A 20,982-nucleotide genomic window follows, 5' to 3' on the forward strand; every position below is an offset into this window, starting at 1 on the left:
CTGACAGATTTCTCCGTTTGCATATGTGTTAGATAGATATCTTCACCACATCACTAGTCTGTATGAGCCCTGCATTGCCAGTGGTCTGAGGCACTCTTAAGGCTTTATGTTGCATTTCTTGCGCACCCAAAACATCCACTCCCAGATGAGAAGGCCGTTGACTCACTTCCTAACGGAAGCTAATTGACATCCTACTTGTAAAGACTGTAACAATGGGTGGATCAGGCCCTATGTGTTTGTTTAGCAGATACAAAACACATGAATTACACTCTTGAAAACAAAATGTATATTTTACTAAGTGTTTAGGAGAATAACTGTTTACAATAAAATATAAGGCTTGATTAATAAGTACCTTCCGGAGGGAGCTTATGAAACAGCTTATAAACCCCTCTTCAGGAAAGCATGTGCTTAAATCCTTAGTCAAGATGCCACCTAAGCATGTGTTTTAATGTCTATGAATGGGACGGCTTAGGTGCTGTTTTCCTTTCCTGAATCAGGGCCATAGTAAAGCCCCTTCTCATGCAGTACAATGAGTGTCCCAAATTCTTTCACTGCCTCTCAAATTCTAGGCAAACCTTGCAGGATTGGCAGTTATGATGCCAGCCCCATGCAGCCTCCCTTTTCTGGACACTCATCAGGCTGCTATGTTTGGGTCCCAAACACGCTGGACCGGTATTTTCCTGGTAGAGTGGATAAAAATTGATGATATTTTGAAATTAAATAATTTTTTTTATTTCAGTCATTTTTTATTTAAGTTAAATACTTTCTTTTTAAAAAAATTAACCTGTTTAAAATTAAATGTGAAATTATGACAATCCATATTAAGGACTAAAGTTACTACAATATACTAAAATAACTTAAATAAAAAATATTCAAGCAGTCCATGTTTGCGGCCAAAACTTTAAAGGAAGTCAAACCACTGAACTGACAGAAGTCACTGGCTAAGCACCTGGAATCAGCATTTGTTGACATGCTAAACCAGATTTTGACAGCAGTACTTTCTTCTGCAGGTGCAAAGAGAATATCGTCTTCATTTCAGTGTATCCAACCAGTTCAGTTCAATGACTACTTCATTCATACTTGAGAAACTGGGAGTTGAAAAAACAGGAACATTTGTTTACTTCTTCTAGGCTATGGATAAAAATGAAGTATGATCAGATCTATTGGGTTCTAAAATTCTGAACTCCAGAAACAATCAGTTCAATTCACTAACCACAGTTACACTTCTTTTGTTTCTTAAATCAGTTAGTTTTAAATGCAAAACATGTTGATAGACTTATTTTTTCTTATGTATCCCACACATTTAAGTAGACTTTATTTAATTAACTACAATTTGAAAATGCAGTTTGTGTCTTTTAATTGAATTCCAGTTACCACCCAAATTTAGCATGGCACAAATCGTGATCAAAAAAATAATAAATGAATCATACAGTACTGAATTTTCAAATATTTTCACAATGAAAATATTTACAGTTTCTTACTGTAAGCTTCATTTCATTAGCTTTTGGTTAGTATCAAAGATGGGACAAACTGATTTAATTTGGATTCACCTGTTACTGGGAATGGGGTTTCGGATACAGTTCTATTATAAGTAAAATACTTTCTTGTATGTGACAAAAACACAAGTCCGGTGGCACCTAAAAAGATGAACAGATTTATTTGGGCATAAGCTTTCATGGGTAAAAAACCACACTTCTTCAGATGCATCTGGTATGTGAGATATGCATAAATCTTAGATACACACATCATATTTCACATAAAATGTTTTCTTGGTGTAACCTTGATTTTGCCAAAAATTTAATCTACTTAAAATAATAAAACTTGATCCAATTCTTCAAATGCTCACTATAGCCTCTACCACCATAAATAGTGATGCAAATAATATTAAGAATTTTTTTTTGGGGGGGGAGCTTTTAAAGGTGTTCCTCAGTTATGTTTATGTCATAGGTAACAAAACAGCTGATTTCTGCTCAAATGTATGGTATCACAATTCAGAGGTACCTAAAAAAAACCCTAGGGCTCTGTTAAAAAAGAAAAATCAGAGTAGCTGTAAAGAAACCCAAATCCATAGATACCTTGCGATCCTTCAGGGACTGTTTTGTAATAAATCCCAAATATTAAAACAACATTGATGGATCAATTTTTTTATGCCTTGAATATTTAGGTTTATGGAGATAAAGATGCTGATGGATTCTACCGAGGAGAAACTTGCACAAGACTTGGCCTCATTCCATGTAATATGGTCTCTGAAATCCAAGCAGATGATGAAGAAATGATGGATCAGCTTCTGAAACAAGGGTTTCTTCCTCTGAATACACCTGTAGAAAAAATAGGTAGGGGAAAATATATGTATAGATAGCGATTTAGTGCTGTTAACTGGGCTGTTTGCGCTTTAGCTTTTTTGATGATTTGAAACATGTGTCTAAATTTTACAGCAGTCTGCTACACTATGGGATACATTCTGTGTCAGTATCTTGATTGTGTTTTTAAAAAACTTCAGACTATTTAAGCATTTTCACTGTTGACAACACAAATGAGGACTTGCATTTCAGTACTGCACATACTTTTTTTTTTTTTAAGAGACTACTTTTCTGAAAGATTTCTAGACACAGAACAAGATCCCACTGCTTTTGGCATATGCAGTGCTGACATGTTTGATAAATGTTATGCTCACTGCTGGAAAGCATAAAAAGAATCACTTGTTTGTTGTTCTTTTTACTCTTCTACTTTAACCTACTTTACCATAAATTTAAAGGGATGGTGGCAAAGGGTTATGCCTCACAATATTCAGATTAACATTGCATAGTCAAAAAGCTTAAAAGATATTGAGATCACAAACCAACCTTTCCTGTTTTGAACCAGTAACCTTAAATCAGTGATTAAATGTTGTACAGAGACATATTGTAGTTATATACAAATATATTTTGAGGAAACGCCATCAACAAATTTTAAATCTTTCAAAGGAGCAAGAAAACAAAAGACTGTAAACCACTAACATTGGTTCAGTCTTGTTTAAAAGTGAACTGTAAATGTGGCTACATAAAAACAAAAACAATCGAACAAACAAAAAATCTCTCTAGAATTGTTTGCAAGATTACAAAATGAAAATAGTGTCTTACCATTGTTTTTTTTTAAAGTACTTTTCACAAAATAAAACAATTATAGGCCCTTTAAGATCCTCAGAATTCTCAGCTCACTATTTCCCTATTTGTGTGCCAGAGCAAAAGGACTTAAGACATGTAACAAACAAAGGGAGTGAAAGAACCATGGGTAAAAGTTTCAAACCTGAGTGCCTAGAGGTAATATTTTCAAAAGTGCCTAAGTGAATTAGGAGTCATTGGCTGGGATATAGGCTCCTAAATGCCTGGTTTTGATAAGTATTTAGGAAACTGAAGATGCAGATAGGCATCTAGTAAGTTTTACAAAAGCACCTGAGTAGATTAGGCACTCAATTTCCTTGCAGTTGAGGTGAGGTAGGTGCCGAACCCACTTGGGTAACTTCTGTAAATCTCACTAAGTGCCTGTTTGCATCTTTTAGGCACCTAAATATATGTGAAAATCTGGCACTAAGTCACTTTTGAATACAGAACTTAGGATCCTAAAGCCTGGTCTACACTAGGAAATTAGGTTGGTTTAACCACATCGCTCAGAGGTGTGTAAAACTCACACCACAGAGCAACGCAGTTAAAGTGACCCAACCCCCAGTGTGGACAGCGCCAGGTCTACAAGAGAATTCTTGTGTCGACTTAGCTATCACCTGTCGGGGAGGTGGAGTACCGACACTGATGGGAGAAGCCCTGCTGTTGGCGTAAGTTGTGTCTTCACTGAAGCACTCAGGTGCTGCAGCTGCGCATTTTAAGTGTAGACAAGCCCTTAGTCTCTTTGGGTTTGTTTACACGCAAAAAAAAAAAAACCAACCCAAATCAAAAATGTGGCAGTGAGTCTCAGAGCCTGGGTCAACTGACTTGAGCTCAGGCTATGGGGCTGAAAAGAGCAGTGTAGGTGTTCCCATCTGGGCTGTAGCCTGGGCTTCGAAACGCCAGTGTGGGAAATGGATCTCAGAGCCTGGAATCCAGCTCGAGTGGGAACATTTACACTGCTACTTTTAGCCCCATAGTGTGAGCCCCACAAGCCTGAGTCATTTGACCCAGGCTCTGAGACTTGCCGGATGTTTTTTTTTCTCTTTTTTTTGCTGTACAGACATACCCTTAGGCACTCCTGCAATCTTTTACCCCAACTCCATATTTAAAAACACTTATCTCAGTGTGGCCTGATTTTCAAAAGTGCTGAGCACTCAGCTCCTGTCAAAGTCAGTGAGAGTTGTAGATGCTGAACATCTTTGAAAATGAGATTATTTATTTAGGTGTCTAAATACAATGTTAAAAGCCTAACTTTAGACCTGGCAGATTGTGGCCATTCTAAGGATCTGATCCTGCGAGCTATTTTTGGAAGCGCCATTGGCTTCTTTGTTGCATGCTACTGGTGATGTCCCTCGTTCGGACAGAGCAGTGAAGAAGTCTGCATCTCAGATTTTTCTAGGAGGGGGAAAGCACTTGTATTAAACTGCCACTGTATCTGTAAGCATACTTTTCTTAGTCTGGAATGTTCCAGAGTGGGCTAACTGCTAGTAACCCCTTCCCCTCCACTGCAGTTCACCTTTAAATATCTTGACACTTTAAAAGCAAGTGGCTTTTCTCTTAAATCTGGATAAAGTTTTCTAGTCACAGTTTCAAGTAAATGCACAAAGAACCCTAGAGTTCAGAGAATACGGAGAGTTTGGCTTAATTTTGAATTAAATACAAACCAAGTGCCTGAATGTGCAAACAAATTCACATTTCCAGACCCCCTTCTGTCACATAGTCTGCCAATGCGACACCGCTAGCAGGATCAGGCCCTAAATCTCCAGTCTGTTTTATGCTGTTATCACACATGCTTCAGTCTGAATGTCAAATCAAACACTTAATTAACATGCTGTGTTCAGCTATGACTAATTTTGCTTAATCCTTTGCCCACATTAAATCCTTAAAAATTAAGAACTTTGAACAGCTTCATATCTTTTCCTCTTCTTTTATTTGTATGCACTCCTTTCCTGAAGTCAACTGTGACCGTTTCAAAGAGAGCACACGCTCTGTACACCGCAGATCCAGAAAGTCTAAAAGAGGTCTGTGCTAAGAAACAATAACTTGATTCAAGCTGTAAATTAGCTGAATTGCTTTGAGCTGTCTAGATTTACTTTTTATGCCTTTGATCTTTTAGAAGCAGAGAGGTCCCTAGCACTGGAGAACAGGCCTTCCGTTGTCCTAGCAGAGTAGTATGTCAAAGGGACCCATGGCTTCTTCAAGGCAGTCACTATGAGTTGGTCCAAGCCACAAGGGAATTGGATCCTAACTATGTAATAATCCAGCCCTTCACTTTGGACTTCTCCTTGCACTCTGTATAAATCCCTCCTTGCATCAGCAGCTGAGATTGCTTACGTTCCCCTTGACTGGGTCTATGCTGCAATCTCCTCTGACTGAATGCTTCATTCCTAGCTATTAGGTGTGAAAGCCAGAGTGCATGCATGCTGCATACTTCCCCACTGATGAAAGTCTTCCCCTACTACCTTACCCCACCCTAGAATGCTCCAGGCTCACTGGACCAAGAGTCCTAAGGCTGCTCCTAACCAGTTTTCCTTTATTGCACTTCATAATGCTCTTCTCTAGCTCATCAGAACTGCCCTTTATGCCTGTTGTAAGTAAAACTAACAAGCATGTTTCTCTTGCTGTGGCATCATCTGCAAGAATCATGCTGCTCTCATTCAGTTTTAAAATTAAGCCCATCACAGACTTCCCTGTAAATGTTTAATGTCAGTCAATAAACATTTCATCTAATTTCTGGAAGCTGTAAGTTTCACCTCCTTCCTTCTGTTGCCTGCTAAGGAAAGCTGTAAACTCATGGAATACTTGAAAGTGTGTTTCTGTAACCACAAGACTATGGAAACGTTCAGATTCCTTTAAAAAAAATTGATAAATCACTTGTCTTGGATCAAGTGAGAACAGTTCTGTTTCTTGTCCAACTACCCTGCCAAGAAGGGGAAGAATAATGCCAGGCACAAAATTCCTGTTGGCTTTAGCAGGAAAAAAAGACCAGTGAGTAAAAGTGACAGTCTGCTTGAAGTGAAACAGGATAGAATCCTGAACATCTACTATCCAAAAGCCTGGGGAGTAGCACCTGATGATTCTTCTAATCACAAAGATTAAAAAAAGGCATAACAAATAGTAGCTTTCAATATATATATTGCTGAGATGATTTAGAAACAGTAGGATCAACCTAGCTATTAAGAATTAAAGACTTGCTTTGGACTCGATGTCCAGCTTGCATCAGGAATCCATGACTATGTTAACAGATTTCGTATGTCTCTTTGGTCACCTGTCCAGCTTGCTAGAGAAATAGTCTTGAGTTGATTACTACACTGTTGAGAAAATAACAAGAAGAAAAAATTGCACCATGCTGTTTTTCTTCTTCAAAATAACTTTGATAGCTTTCCTCCCCTTTCCCTCTAACTGGAACAGAAAGGAACAGAAGGAGTGGCAGACAGCATTCTGTGTCAACACGGAGGATGGTGGCACTATACGATTATGATCCAAGAGAAAGTTCTCCTAACGTTGATGTGGAGGTATTGATTTAAACAAAAACAATTTATTTGTTTATCATTTATATATCCATTGAATTCATGGGTTTGGTTTAAACACATGTTCATGAACATCTTTCAGTATTCGGCTCCACTGTGCTGACTTGTGGATCCAAGAAAATCATGATTGTATTATATCACAGGCCTACCTGAAAATATGGTAAATTATTTTAAATTATGGGAATAAACATTTTCCAAAGTGAAGAGGGAAAGAATATTTAATCCCAAATTGACCTAGCATCCTTCCTTAAGAGAATATGATTGTCAGAAGTGTCGCAACTCACTCCAAAAAGCAGGTAGCCGGAAGCACAACTGATTTTGAAACATGGAGATGCAAAAAATCTTTAACACATGCATTCATAAAATATCAAATTTTCTCCCTTAGTGATCTACTTGGCTTCATGGAAATGTATGATGTCTAACTCTCTGTGTAATCTGTCTGTATCATACCCTTTTAATGGTATCTTAAGAAATTATGCACTGCTTCCCAAATCTTCATCATGGGTCTATCCTCCCTCTACCCCAGTGGTTCTCAACCTATTTACTTGTGGGCCACATCCACGCAATATATCTACTACCTGTATGGCCCTGAGGTTGTTACCTGGCTGCAGCTTTGTGCTGATTGGGCCACAAGTGGCCCACTTGCCATAGGTTGAGAACCCATGCTCTACCCTCATACATTTCCCATCAGCAACAAAGCAGGCAATGAAGCCGGTGTATGAAGTTGTCAGTTGGTGTGTCTGTGTCTTCTCTCCATGTGCTGTACCAGCTCTGGGCAGATAGCTGGCCCAGCAGACCTTGGTATTACTACCCAGAAAGACCACAGACGCAGCTCGGTGGTAAAGGCACTCAGCTTTATTGTCCATTGTCACAGATACACTAATATGTATGCCCATCCCAATGGACTCAGCTCAGCAGGGGGACTTTCCACTGCCCCCCTCGGCTGGACAAAGGGTTAAGGCAAAACACCCCAACATTTATAGAGTGACAAACACAACTTACGTACCACTTACGTGTTTCATGACATCTGCTTGTTACCTCACCTTGTGTCTTGCTCCAGGTGTCTTGGGCAAAACATCCCCTATTCATCACTTCTGTCAAACCCTTTTATCTGGTGCTAGTCTTTTGGAGGGTGTTCACACACATACCCGGTATCTGTTACTTCTCAGTAGTGCCGGTGTTTTAGCAATGCTACCAGTGCCTGTGCCAACTTCCTGGGAACTGGAAGCATCTGCTTCAATCTATGGCCTGACTTTGCTGACTATGGTTCAGGCCTCGGGTCTTGCACGAGGCCCAGTCCACCAGGCTCTCTTTCTCTCCCCTGCATATGATACCTTCAGTGTCATCTTGGAGCTCCTCCACCTCCAGCAAACAGAATTTGAAGCATGCTTTTGAGAGCAGGCCAAACTCATTGTGCTAGGAGTAGCAGGCTACTCATGAAGTTATGTGGCAAAGCAAAATATGCCTACCAAGGTTGCAATCGCCCCATATTTGTTACTTAAAACACACTGTAGCCTGACTGTGGAACAGTTTTCTACATAGGGCACTTTGGAAGTGCTTGGTACCGTACTAATTCATATTATCTCCATCACTTAATCAGATCTAGTTCTCAAACTCTGTAGCATTCTCTCTGTTATCGTAAACTGGAAAAACTGTAAAGCCTTTAAATAAACAGGGCCCAGATTGTCCCCACAGTTCTGCATTCAGCTCTCCCTCTGCTTCAGGAGCACTGTCCCCCATCTCCTCCTTCCGTCTCTCCAAAAAGGTTGCTGTTTGTGCCCAGCTCTGTGCAGGGGCAAAGTGGTCATGCAGTGTCTTCTGTCCGACCCCGCAGAGATTCCCTGAAAGAGTGACCTCCCAGAGAGTATGGGGCTGCTGCAGCGAGGAAGTGTCCTTGGTAGCACAGCTTCAAAGAGCTATGTTACCAGCATCCTGGGGCAGATTGTAGGAGGTCATATCTCACCCCCAACTCCACAAGGGGATCCTTACTGTGATTTCCTCCCACACATTAGGATGAGCTGAACCCAGGGATTTAACGTTCAGTTTGTCAAGAAAATGCTGAGTGTATGATAGTAAAAAAAGCTTTCTGGTTTGTTCTGAAGAATATTTTGCTCTCTAATTCAACATGCAGATTCATTCAATTGTCTACTAACATGATTGGAAAAAAATTATGAACCTGATGTGCCCTCAGTGCAGCAAATATTAATGTTTGCACAGTAACACAGCATGACCAGTCACCTTCCTCTTTCCACAGGCTGAGCTTACTTTTTGTACAGGAGACATTATCACTGTCTTTGGTGAAATAGATGAAGATGGGTTTTACTATGTAAGTTTTCTTTTCTTTGGTTTCTTAAACTACATCAAGCACAGTGTGTCTAATAGCTCATTTTACTAACAGCATCTCCAATTACTATTTAAGTATGATCTGGGAGGATTTCATTCAGGTTATCATTTCATCTTGAATATTTACTATAACAGCAAATTTATTAAACATGCCACTTAGTGATGCTATACCCTAATTCTTAGGTACAAAGTGATAATGTAAATAGCGCTGTTCCTGCATCTCAGATTTGTAGCTGTGTTCATACATTTCTACAAGTTACAAGAACATTTGCCTAGTGACTTTAGCTGCAATAAGAGTATCTGAACTGCAAGTGAGAAGCATGGCAATGTGAATACATGCCCAAATAGCTAATAAAATTGTAACTACCACAGCTGAAGTAACACTGTTCCAATCAAATGTTTCTAGCCACCCTTTTGCTGCAGGCTCCAGTCAGTAAAGGGACACAGATTAGAACTGCACTGAGATTGTTAGTAAACCATGGTTACTTGCATGGGGTGAAATCCACTCCATCTACATAAAGCCTGTGCACTACGGCTCTATGGGGGAAAAGTGCAGAGCAACTGGGGTGATGAAATACACCCCTCTGACCCATGGTTAGCAGCTGGAATAACAGTTGTCTGCTGAAATTAGAGCCACAGCCCCCTCCCCAGCAGCTGCAAAGGTGTTTGCATCCCCTGGATCCATGTAAACTAGAAAATGTCACCTTTTCTCCATCTATCTCTATCCTATATTGCACAGGAGGGACAGGAAATGGGCAAACACCCTTAAGAGGCTGCTTCATCTGTTTTCCCTTGTGCATCTGCTATCTAGGGCAGAAATGGTGTGGAGGGCCTTGCACTTCCCTTTGCAAAGTCAAAAAAAATGCAAAAGAAGATATTAAAAGGTCTTACCTACTCAATACATGGCGTAGCCTTCTCTGCCCCCACAGTGACTTTAATATTGTCAAAGACGTGGATGCATAGCTTAACCATAGGTAATCTAAACACATTCTTTTAATATACTGGACCCATAGACTTCACCTGAAATTACAGAACACTTTCTGCCTATCTTTTCTTTAGCCTCTTTTTTTGCAAGATAATTTGCACCTCAATCACAGGATCGGAGCCAGGAAATCTCAGTTCTGTTTCCAGCTCCATCAGATTTTGTGTGTGATCTTGGGCAAGTCACTTGCTCTTTGCTCCCTTCATTTCGCCATTCATGAAATACAGACGAGTAGCTCTCTATCTCATAAGAGTGTTGCATGTTTACAGGCATTCATATTTGTAAAAACTGCAAAAGCAATTGTTTATCATATTGCAGGGTGAACTTAATGGACAGAAGGGGCTGGTTCCTTCAAACTTTCTTGAAGAAGTGCCTGATGATGTAGAAGTCTATCTTTCTGATGCACCATCACGATATGTTCAGGATACACCACTGCGTACAAAAGCAAAAAGGGTAAGCAACTCCACTAAAAAATAATTTTTTTTCAATTTTTCCATGTTATACCATCTCATTTAGTTTGGATATTATTTATGACATTTTAAAATCCACATACCCATTTTAGGTATTTTTAAGAGTCATCTTAAATATGGAAAGACTGCACTGATCTTTAATGTATCATGAGCATTTATAATTATGAACCTAATTTTAAATTAAGAGATTCTGGTGAATGAAATAAAATTTTAACTTCATCAGCCTTTTCTAGTGAAAGTTCTTACTTCCTCAAACTTAAAACTATACACATACACATTACCTAGATTAAAACAGGAAAAGTAGCTGGGGATGGGGAAGGAGTGGGACAGCTACTCCCTGAAACATAAAATGTAAAGATAGCTGATTAACAATATTTTAACCCTTTTAAGATTTAGTCCTACTAACAACCGTTAACTGCCCAAACCTTCCACTTTATGAAAGATTATTCATGTACAGAGTATTTCATTTTTGTTTTGTTTCATCACTGCAATATTTTTATATATTATATATTTTATATATATTTTTATTTTTTTGCTCATCTGCTTGGAAACAGAAGAAGAGTGTTCATTTCACACCTTAATAAGGCAATGTAGCCTTCACGTAAGTGAGCAACTGAAGATACCAATAAAGATATCAGTTAAATCCACTTGACAATATCTAATGCAACAGTCTTGAAACTTAACTGTGAAAAAAAGAAATATGTCTCCAAAATCAATGGCCCCAAAGTAACAGATACAGACATTTACTGTATGTACTTGTAACTCAGTGTTTGCATGAGACAAAGAAATCCTCTGACATGGCTATTAAGGGTTCTTTTCCCCATCTAATTAGGGTTAACTTTATGAAAGTCAGCACTTGGAACATATTTCTCCATGAGCTAAATGTTTCTGTTTACATCAAAAGAAGTGTTCAATGTCTAATTGTGCTACAGACAAAAGCTGCGTATTGCATTGTTAGCTAACCTGAGATAAAGTTCCTAAATACAGGAAAAAAGCACAACACCCACCCTTAAATAATAAGCAAGTGAGTTGTAAGCAGATAAGTACAGAAGTTTACAGGGGTACAGAGTTCTGAAACGTAATCACAAATATCTGCTTACACTATCTGCCTTAAAATCTGTTTCCCACAATCAATTGTACCCCAGTTTGCTATGACTATATCCATTCAGTAATTCTGAAATAATGCACACACACACCCTCATATGCCACAGTTTACTAGGACTGTCCGTATCAGTGCAAATGCTTATGAAACACTTTAGCAGTGGTTTGGTTTACCAATGCAATAAAAAGTGTCAATATGAAACATGCAGCTCTCCCAATGAATGCATTAGACTAAATATATGGTATCTTCAGGTGTACGTTGGGGTGCTTTACCAAGTTGTTTTTCATTAGAATTAGACCTTGATTTAAAAATCAAAGTAGGCTTGAAGTCCCTTTGCTTAATAAACTGTTGCACAATAAGACAGCAAACTGCTAAATGTATTAATGTTGTCTTAACTGGCATTAAAGATAATAGGGATCCCTGAGGCATGGTTTATACTACACAGTATCATCTAACAACGTACAGTACCACATTTTGTCAGCAGGGCACAGTAGTTGCAATAGGATGCGTATAAATAGTTTAGTAGTTTCATTCAAGTGCTTTTGATGATTAAAATAGCTTTGTTTAAAATATTTAGGAATGCTGTCATGTTCTAAGTATTGTACAACAAGGGTTTAGCTTCACCTGGGAATCATATAGCTGCAGCACACACCAAGCAATCAGGGTCTTTAAGCTTTCTTTGATTGCAATTAAGGTTCATTTTAGCTTTTTTTTTCCCCCTCCTCCCCTCTTTCTTTCAACCAGTGTGCCATCTTCTCAAATACGTATATACAGTATGCTAACCTGTTTTAAGAAAACGTGTTCAAAGGACATCAGAAATTTTAAGTGATAATCATATACAGTTTGAACATACAGTAATTCCTTCTGGAAACTGTTTGGTGTATATAGATGGATCTATAGTATGTAATCCACTTTGCTGTTTAATTTTAAGAGTGCTGAAGTACAAAATTTGTGATTTTTGCCAAAACGATGGCAAAGTTAAGAGTCTCCAGCTCTGTTCAAAAATATAACCAACTTGAGGACCCACTGAAGTGTGTATTTTTTGCTGTCTATACCTTTGCTCACAATTTTATTTGTGGGAAGCTGTATTTATGTATTGTCTGTATTTCCCTATGGCATACTTAAAACTATTGAAAGAAGAATTGAGCCAGCCCTTTTTTTTTTTTTTTTTTTTTTAAAGTGGGTAATAGGACAAAAATTGTTACCAACTTTCTTGATGATGAGTGCTTTCAAACGTTCAATAAACTAAAATAATATACCTAATAGGTTCCTCCTGAGAATACAGGTACATCAAGGAGAGCACCATCTCCCACAGTCCATCTCCATTCTGGGTCACCTACGTCATCTATGGGTTCTGGTAGTCCCGGGAGAGGCAGGGAAATGTCCTCGAAAAAGAAAAAGGGGCTGCTTTCCAAAGGCAAGAAACTGCTGAAAAAGCTGGGTGCAGTGAAATGATTCATTTACTTCCGGACAACTTGTAAAGCTTCCAAGCTATGGTATTTTTAAAAAAAAAACAAAAAAAAACAAACAACCCTTCAAACTAGGGCTTTCATGACTATAACGTACATCTTTACAGAACCTTTGCATTTTAACATCAGAGAATTATGTGACTTGTTTGATCAAAACAGCAAGAAAAAAAGAAGTGGACTTGTTGCTACTAAAGAGCAATGTTGTCAATATCTGTTTTTCTTCAAAAAAAGATTTTGAGGAATTAAGACTAGAAGGATATCATCTTTTTATTTCAAGGCACCTCCACATCTCTAACAATATTGGATAAATCTCTGCCTTTATTCTCCTTTAACTTTGGGGGAAGCAGTAAAATCTTATTTGAGCCCTCTTCAAAAATGCTCACTCCAAACTAGCCTAACGTTTATCTTAAACAAAAATGGTCTTGAAACTCCTAGTTTACTCAGCCTTGATGTTTTGCCTTATTAATACACAATGATTCGTACTGTCTAAATATACAGCGTATACTTTCTGTGTACTGTGTATTCAAATGTCTTTTCAACCTCACAGACATGGTAGTTTAAGATCAAGTAATGTGTTATTGACTCCATTTAATGTCTGATGTAATTTTTTGGAGGCTGAAAATGTTGTGCAGGATGAATTTTTAAACATTTGTATGAGTTCCTTTAGCAAACATTCAGTATACTAACATGAGGTAGCGCCTAAACTATCCAGAGAATGCACACAGTGTTTTAATAATTCAAAATCTTGTTTTATAGCTCCGGTACTAGTGTGAACGTTTCAGTATTCTAAACAATAATCATCTTTGCTCCCCAAGTGTTCTCTCTTGTGGAAGTGCAGTTTTAAGTTTAAAAAAATCATTTTTCATGTTATTGATGTCAGAATCAAGATAAAATGCATGTCCTAGATGCAGCAATGAAAGAGGTGTATGTTATACACACAAGCTGTAGCCAGTTAAAAGGCTCTACCAATACAGTACAAATCTTTCAAAACACTAATTCTAATATTGGCTTCTTGATTAAAACAATCTTGCTGGCAGACATTGGCAGTTACTATTTTGTAATTCTTGTCCATTTGTAAATTGTTTTTACTGTTTATACATACTTTTCAGACTGCCTTTCTTTTGTAATTTATGGAAGGTTTATAAATGAACGATCAAAGCTTTCCCCATTGTGTCTTCAAAGAATTATAATGTAAATTACTGTAAGATACTGTGTGCTAGATTTATGAAATTAAAGAAAACTACTGGCCTAAATTTGTGGTAAAGTATTGTGTGGGCGTGTGCATGTGTACAGTTATTCATGTGTAAAATATTTTATATAAATAAATTTGATATTTTGTAGAATGTTTGTTCTGGATGTTTGTTACTTTAAATAGTCACTGTGCTAGCCTTCCCCTACCCTTAAAAAAAAAAAAGCATGACATCAAACATTACACTAGCTAATGGCAGGCTTTATTCCAACACTGTTAAGATATTCAAACAAGTGTACAGCAATGCAGAGAATAATTTTCAGGTAAAGAAGTTCTTTAACTAACTAGCTGCTTCCAGATATCTAGAAGAGAAGGTCCTAAGAATACAAGAGAGTCAAGCTCCATAAAGGAGCTTATAGTGACTACTACTGATTAAAAAGAAAATCAGTTAGTTGACAGATTTGTTGCAGTGACAATATAGCTGTAACATGTATTAACTGCCCTTGAAGATTAGACTCTTTTTTAAAAAAAATCCTGGTCCAGGACATTTGTGTTTATATATAATTTCTATCACTTAACACTGTTCAGTGATCACTCCTCCCTGACCCGCTGTTTCATATCAGCCTTTCCATCTTAGTAAAGAAGCTGCACCTTACTCAGAGTTTGTTGGGGAAGCCAGTTCCCTTAAGTTCAGAACAACTGGGAAGACAGTGCCTGTACGTAGTTTAATGTTATGTGCAGTTCTGCTCTTTTGGTACTATTTACTTAGTGCATTTTTAAACAGTGGAAGTGTTCAGTTCAATATGTATATTGCTACTCTACAGTTAAAGTAACATGGATACTTAAGTGAGCCCTTGGATTCTAAAATTTCTCAGTTTGCAGTTCAAACGCAAGATGCTTTAATTTGTTTACCATTAACAAGCCAACAGACCAAGTTAAGATACACAGGACCAAGCTCTAAACTAAAATGTTAATCTTTGACAGCATCTGGGCTTTGGCTCAAAGGATGAGTAATTCTATGGACATTCAACCTGAGACCATCTACAATTTGTAATGCAATCATCAGAACACCTTCCATTGCAAAATGTATGGGAGAATTACCTATAGATTTTTTTAGATTATGGAGAGTCAAATGCCTCCCTTCCACCAAAAATATTTAATGGGTATAACTAGGAACATCACCCTTTTTTGTATTTCACCACAACTCCTGAACATGTCACCCTCATTTTTTACTACCCATTATTAGCTATGTGTCTTCCACAAATGGAGTGCCCTTTACTTTAATTTCCCTGACCACTTTTGATTGTTAGGATGGGGAAAGGCCAGAATGAACTGTTGAATCTAGCCCCAGAAGTTAAAGATTTGACTTTAATTTGCTTGTTGGTTTATTTCTAGTAGCACGAAGATTATCAAAGATAATGTTAGTGTCCATGCATTAAATTTTTAAATAAAGCACCCAGGATGTTTTCAGACCAAAAATACATTAAACTTAAGTTAAAACATCCCTGTAATGGCTTTTACTTGTAACTGTATCTCAAAATTCAAGCATTACAGAAATGTCTGTAATGGCTTTACTCTTAAATTATTATATCTACTTAACCTTAACAGTTACTGGAAGAATGAAGTTTGATAATACAGCATTCTAATGGTGCATACAGATAAAGTGCAATTTTGCATTCCACCAGTACTGGTTGCAATATATACAATAAAATTCTGATCGCAAGGAGAATTCTACTCCAAAAGCAACTCTAAAAATGATTTCCAGATCATGTATACTCAATATACCAAACTGCATTTGCTCAGTCTATATATTTTTTCCAACACCCTTCCACACTCGCATCCCAGACCTGCAAATTCAACTTGGATTAATATACAGATGAGGACTAGAATACACCAATTTACTTATCTATACAGGCACTGAAAGGCTTGTTGTAAAAACTTGTTTTATTACTAAAACAAGCACATATGACTGAACACAGTAGATTATGGATAAGGTGTCATTTTAATTTAGGCCATTTTCCAAAACCACCAGATTTTAAGCAACAAATCTGTGCTTTAAACAAGGGGATGCGCAAAGATGGATGCTGTACTTATGTTAGAAGATGCTACGGGGCCTTCACATAGGAGGGCATTTAAAAGGTTGGCTTCTTGTATGGTTCAAACTATATTTGTATATAAAAGTAATATGAGCAAACAAATGCAATATTTTAAACAAAACTTTATTGAAATTTATCAAGAGAAAGGAAGAACTTTCAAGTTAGTTCTAATTACTACAGTGAGCTTATATTTAAACAAATGTACCTTTCTAATAAAACAGTCTTAACTAATCCAAAAGACATCCACATAAGTAAGCTACTATGATTTTGCTTGGTGATGCTTTTTATATAAAAAGTACACAGGAAGTACCTGAAAGAATAACAAATGGATGATACTTGTGGTTCTAAGCTACAGTACTTTACTTCACGTCAGAATTTACACAACTTAGTTTAAATTTTAAACTAGTTATGGAAATACTTGAAAAGTCTTAGTTTTCATATGTCCGTATTATATTAGCACAGCAACCCAAATATTACAACACCAAGTGCTAGTCAATGAGCACGAAAAAGTGAAACTGCTGCAGAAGTTATTTTGGATCACATAAAGGGAGTAATCGGAAGTAGAGAGATGAAATTAAGAAAGGGATAATTGGGCTAAATATCACAGAACATTTGAGGGCCCTGTCTACATCTTCATGGATATTTTGTCTCTTTGCAGATAGAAAACACTGACTTTATCTGTTCCACCAGTTCCTCAAGGGAACTGGTGGAAGCCCCATCAATGAGACTTCAAAGTAGACTGGGCCAACAAGTGAGAACCAGTCCTGCTCTTTCAGGTCATCCAGTCCATTTCAAATATGTATTTTTTATTTCTAATTTATATTGTCTGACTAACCAATAAAATGACTTTATTTTCATTGTCCATGGGAGCACCTCTGTTTGAAGATTTGGTGTAACTGGTTAAGCCTACGTTTTCCAGTTGCTAAGACTGGCAAGAAACTAGGACCAGCCAGTTTTTAATATTTTAACTTTATTAGCATATGCAAGAGGCAAATCAGAATGACAAGTACAGTGACATTTCATCATGCTTACAGTGACTGGAAGAAACATCACAAAAATGAGCCTTGATAACTAAGAACACTGGGTAGAATGCCTATACTTTTTTAGGAGACAGCTGGTATGCAAAATTTAAGGGTCAACAGCTTGCCTTTTTTCAATATAGTTGATAGCCATATCTAGCTTTACTAAGTCAACAATTAGTACAGGAACCAAAGAAGTCTGCTTTAGCTTAGTGCAACTTATGTTTAGTGTATTCAAATCATAAAGTACACATAAGCACAGATTCCCACAAGAGCAACTGTGATGTCTGTAGTCTCCTCCCCCTCCCCCCCCCAAAAAACCCAACACACACACACGGAAAATGCTTTTAAATCAGCATGTAGGCTGTATGAAGATATTAACTTTGCTTTGTCAATTTAAAAGGTAGTTGAACTTACTCAGAATTGCCTTTTTATGCTATTATTTTAGTTTTGTCTACAATGAAGACACCACTACCCTTGTGCAAAGTTATGCATTTTCCCCATGCACATTTAGTATTTTTGCACCAAAAAAAGGTTTGTAGAAAACTACAACTTCAGTAAGAAAGAAAGAAAAACAGGTACCATAGAAAGTCCCACAAACTTCACTGTATCCACTTCTGTAGCTCAAAGGTAGTATAAACGGTCTGAGAGTGACAAATTTGGTTCTCTGTGAATGCTCTGACCCACAAGAAAAGCCAGTTTATGGGCGTACTGGCAAGGAGCAGGCACTCTGATGACACCCTACAGAAGAAGAAAGCCATTTAACAAACACATTCAGTAAAAGCTAACCACTAACAAAAATTTGAAATTCAAAGTTTGTATTTATGACATTTGTTTTTCCCTTGGTGTCAAATATATTGTATAATACATATAAAATTGTGTACACATAGTTATATACATTTTCCATATGTAAAAAATCCACACAGAAGTGCTTGTTTCAGATTGCCTGCCACACACATTTCATAAATGCAAGTCACATTAATTCAATATTGAGGTTGTACAGTTCAAGTCAGAAATTGCATACATACATGTTCCTAGATTATTGTACAGTCTGTATATTTTAAATTACATAAAAGGTGGTTACAGTTGGAAGAAAAAATTACTCATCAGTAGATTCAATTGGTTGAGTCCCTCCTCCCAGTCTGCTTAAGACCCCATCCACCAGCCCTTGTTTGCTTTAAAATCAACTCCTCCTCCTAATACAAAAGGGGGACAAGCTTCAACAAGCTGAATTACCAGAATGTAATTTCCCCTTGCCATTCCATCGCCCATCCTGTACAAGTTTCCAGAGAACGAAGGCAGTGAGCAGACCCATAAGAGATGGCAATTTTATTGAATAAGCAGCTTTAAGAGCTAAGTTTGTGTGTGCTATCCATATCAACCTGGTAGCAGATAACTGAAGAGTGATGCAAGGTTCATGTAAGTGACTTACACATTTCTACTGTGAAGGCCTCAGCTTTCTCAGCCCAGGTCGTGGAAATACCATGGTGTAAAGTGGAACTTCACTGGCAGAGATGAGTCTTGCCCATCTGTTATCAAGTTAGTGTAGTGCACAGCTTCAGCCAACAGAAAAAAGTATGGTAGCCAAAAACCCTTAGTGTTGGACATCCTTCTCTATCGGGGTCGGACTCACGATCTGTTTTGGAGATTTCCCTAGCTAACAAAAAGCTGGCAGTATGGGAACTAAATGCTATTTTCACTGCAAAAAGATGATGTGAAGCTTTTCATTAAGAGTTCACACTATGGAACAGAGAAGGTAGATTCACTTAGGGGCAATATGTCTAAAATGAAGGATTTGAAAAAAGCTTGGGAGTTTAAGATAGGAAGCAAAACCCCATCAGGTCTCTGAAACCATGGAGCAGAACCCTGAGTCACTTTTCCATTATAAACCGATACATGTAAAGTGCAAGTTAACAAAAGAAAACTACTCTACTATGGCTGAGTTTGCACTATAATATGAACCTTAATTTCTGCAGTTCCCAAGCTTGGTTTTAACTGTACAACCTTAAATGAATTACGTTTTTCTTTCACTTAGTTTCCCATTGTGTTTCAAAGCTCACACTAAGAAAAAGGAAACGGGTGCACACTTCTGGAGACAAAGGTCTGATTTTGTAAGTCCTGCACTGGTATCTGAACATGTCATGGAAGTTCCAGTGTAGTATTTATGAATACTATGCCTACAGCTCTAATAAGTTCTCAGAAGTGAGCCAGAGTCCTTATCCCACCAAGACCAACCAGCCAGCCAAATATGGGGAAAGAGGTCCTAAGGCAATCCCAGGAGGAGACGAGACCACTACTGTCCCTTCCCAGCACCCCAAAAATGTCTGACATTGTACAGATTAGTAAAAATAATCCAGTAGTATTTAAATTATCTGGAGCAGAGATAAACAGTTTTCCAGTGAGAGACTACGGGATCATGTACAGACTGTAAGGACTAGAATGTTTAGGCTAGAGACAGCAGCTGAGCAAGGCAGCTTAAATCACTTTAAATCTTTATGGGTGCATGAGCTCTTTAAGCTCAAGGCCAAATAATAACAAGGTCATTGCTCTGGAAGCAAAAACTCCTATGCATATTAAGTATGCAGTTTTTTATTCATGGTTTCCCCTCTCCCAAAGATTTGCAGCCTTAACACCAAAATAAGGGCTATTTAACATGATATACTCAGAATATCACTCCTGGACAGGAAAAAAGCATCTTTTTTTGTTTTGCACTTATGCATTGCAGAAGCAGATACTTACTGGCCAGTTATAGTACATGTGGCAGAGCTTGTAAGTTAAACGTTGCATATGATCCGGTTTCAATGCACTGTTGTCATAGATTACATTGTAGTGGGTTGGTGAAACACTACCACTTCTCACAGCCTGACTCACAATAAAAAAATCATACCTGTAAATTGAAGAAAAAAATACAAACCAGGAATTGTACGCAAATCCAAGCCCTTCACACAAAATATAAAGTTTGCCTTTAAATCAATTTACCAGACATTTTTAAAAAAAAATCTATTTGCATTTGTAGAACTACAGCATGGTAAGCACAACAAGCAAGTGAGAAAGAGGCAGCAAGTTTTGTATACATTATAGGCTCTGCAGTTAACAGTCTATTAAGTTACCAGTCTATTGCCTGATACCTTCAGGTACAAGGCCCTCTTTTCAGTTGCTTATAACTTTGTCAAACTTCAACCATTCAAGCTGAAGTTTTATAAATGTCAGCCAAAATGGTTCAGCTGCTTCCAATAATGAGGTTAGTGACAAATATATTGGTTTTGACCATATTAAATTCTTGAGATATTTTCTTTCAACTGCTATAGCAACTCCAAGCTCTGGAGCTGGGACCTGAAATCTGATAGGCGATGGCCTCTGTACCAGGATATGCTTTTTGCCATCCATGTGAGAATCCACTCAAAATTGGACAACCTGAGTCTGAAAAATTGCAGTTTGCACTTGCTGAATAGAGACAGAGTTTAACAGCTAAAACCTCAGAAGAGAGTCTGTTCACCCTGGGCATATTCAAGCTTAGGGCTAAGCAGGACTTTCCTGACAAGTGCTACTCTGAGTGGCTGCAGCCTATACAGGGTCTGAGTCCAGACACGAGAACTTAGAGCAGGGAGACCGTCTTGCCTCTGGTCTCAATTCCACCACGCT

General features: G+C 37.8%; 2 protein-coding genes across 22 annotated transcripts in view; one reads left to right on the forward strand and one right to left on the reverse strand.

The window, feature by feature from the left end:
- Nucleotides 1-14,379, forward strand: part of RIMBP2 (RIMS binding protein 2) — a 289,653-nt gene extending 275,274 nt beyond the window's left edge. For 9 of the 20 annotated variants that reach the window (XM_075120001.1, XM_075120002.1, XM_075120004.1 and 6 more), the window contains 6 exons: nt 2,165-2,333; nt 5,096-5,161; nt 6,552-6,655; nt 8,925-8,996; nt 10,314-10,448; nt 12,834-14,379. In XM_075120001.1, coding sequence (XP_074976102.1) covers nt 2,165-2,333; nt 5,096-5,161; nt 6,552-6,655; nt 8,925-8,996; nt 10,314-10,448; nt 12,834-13,022 — 735 coding nt within the window. In that variant the 3' untranslated portion in view covers nt 13,023-14,379. Of the gene's footprint in view, nt 1-2,164; nt 2,334-5,095; nt 5,162-6,551; nt 6,656-8,924; nt 8,997-10,313; nt 10,449-11,019; nt 12,751-12,833 lie in introns of those variants that run through there. The other 11 variants (XM_075120003.1, XM_075120008.1, XM_075120009.1 and 8 more) reach the window with 6 other exon arrangements.
- A 2,049-nt stretch (nt 14,380-16,428) lies between these two features.
- PIWIL1 (piwi like RNA-mediated gene silencing 1) overlaps nt 16,429-20,982 on the reverse strand; it is a 49,488-nt gene continuing 44,934 nt past the window's right edge. For both annotated transcript variants that reach the window (XM_048821727.2, XM_048821728.2), the window contains exons 20-21: nt 20,080-20,227; nt 16,429-18,081 (exon numbers count right to left, since the gene is read on the reverse strand). In XM_048821727.2, the coding sequence (XP_048677684.1) occupies nt 17,965-18,081; nt 20,080-20,227 (265 nt within the window). In that variant the 3' untranslated portion in view covers nt 16,429-17,964. The remainder of the gene's footprint in view (nt 18,082-20,079; nt 20,228-20,982) is intronic.

The sequence above is a fragment of the Caretta caretta genome, chromosome 15 (assembly GCF_965140235.1).
Source record: "Caretta caretta isolate rCarCar2 chromosome 15, rCarCar1.hap1, whole genome shotgun sequence".
Lineage (NCBI taxonomy): Eukaryota > Metazoa > Chordata > Testudines > Cheloniidae > Caretta > Caretta caretta.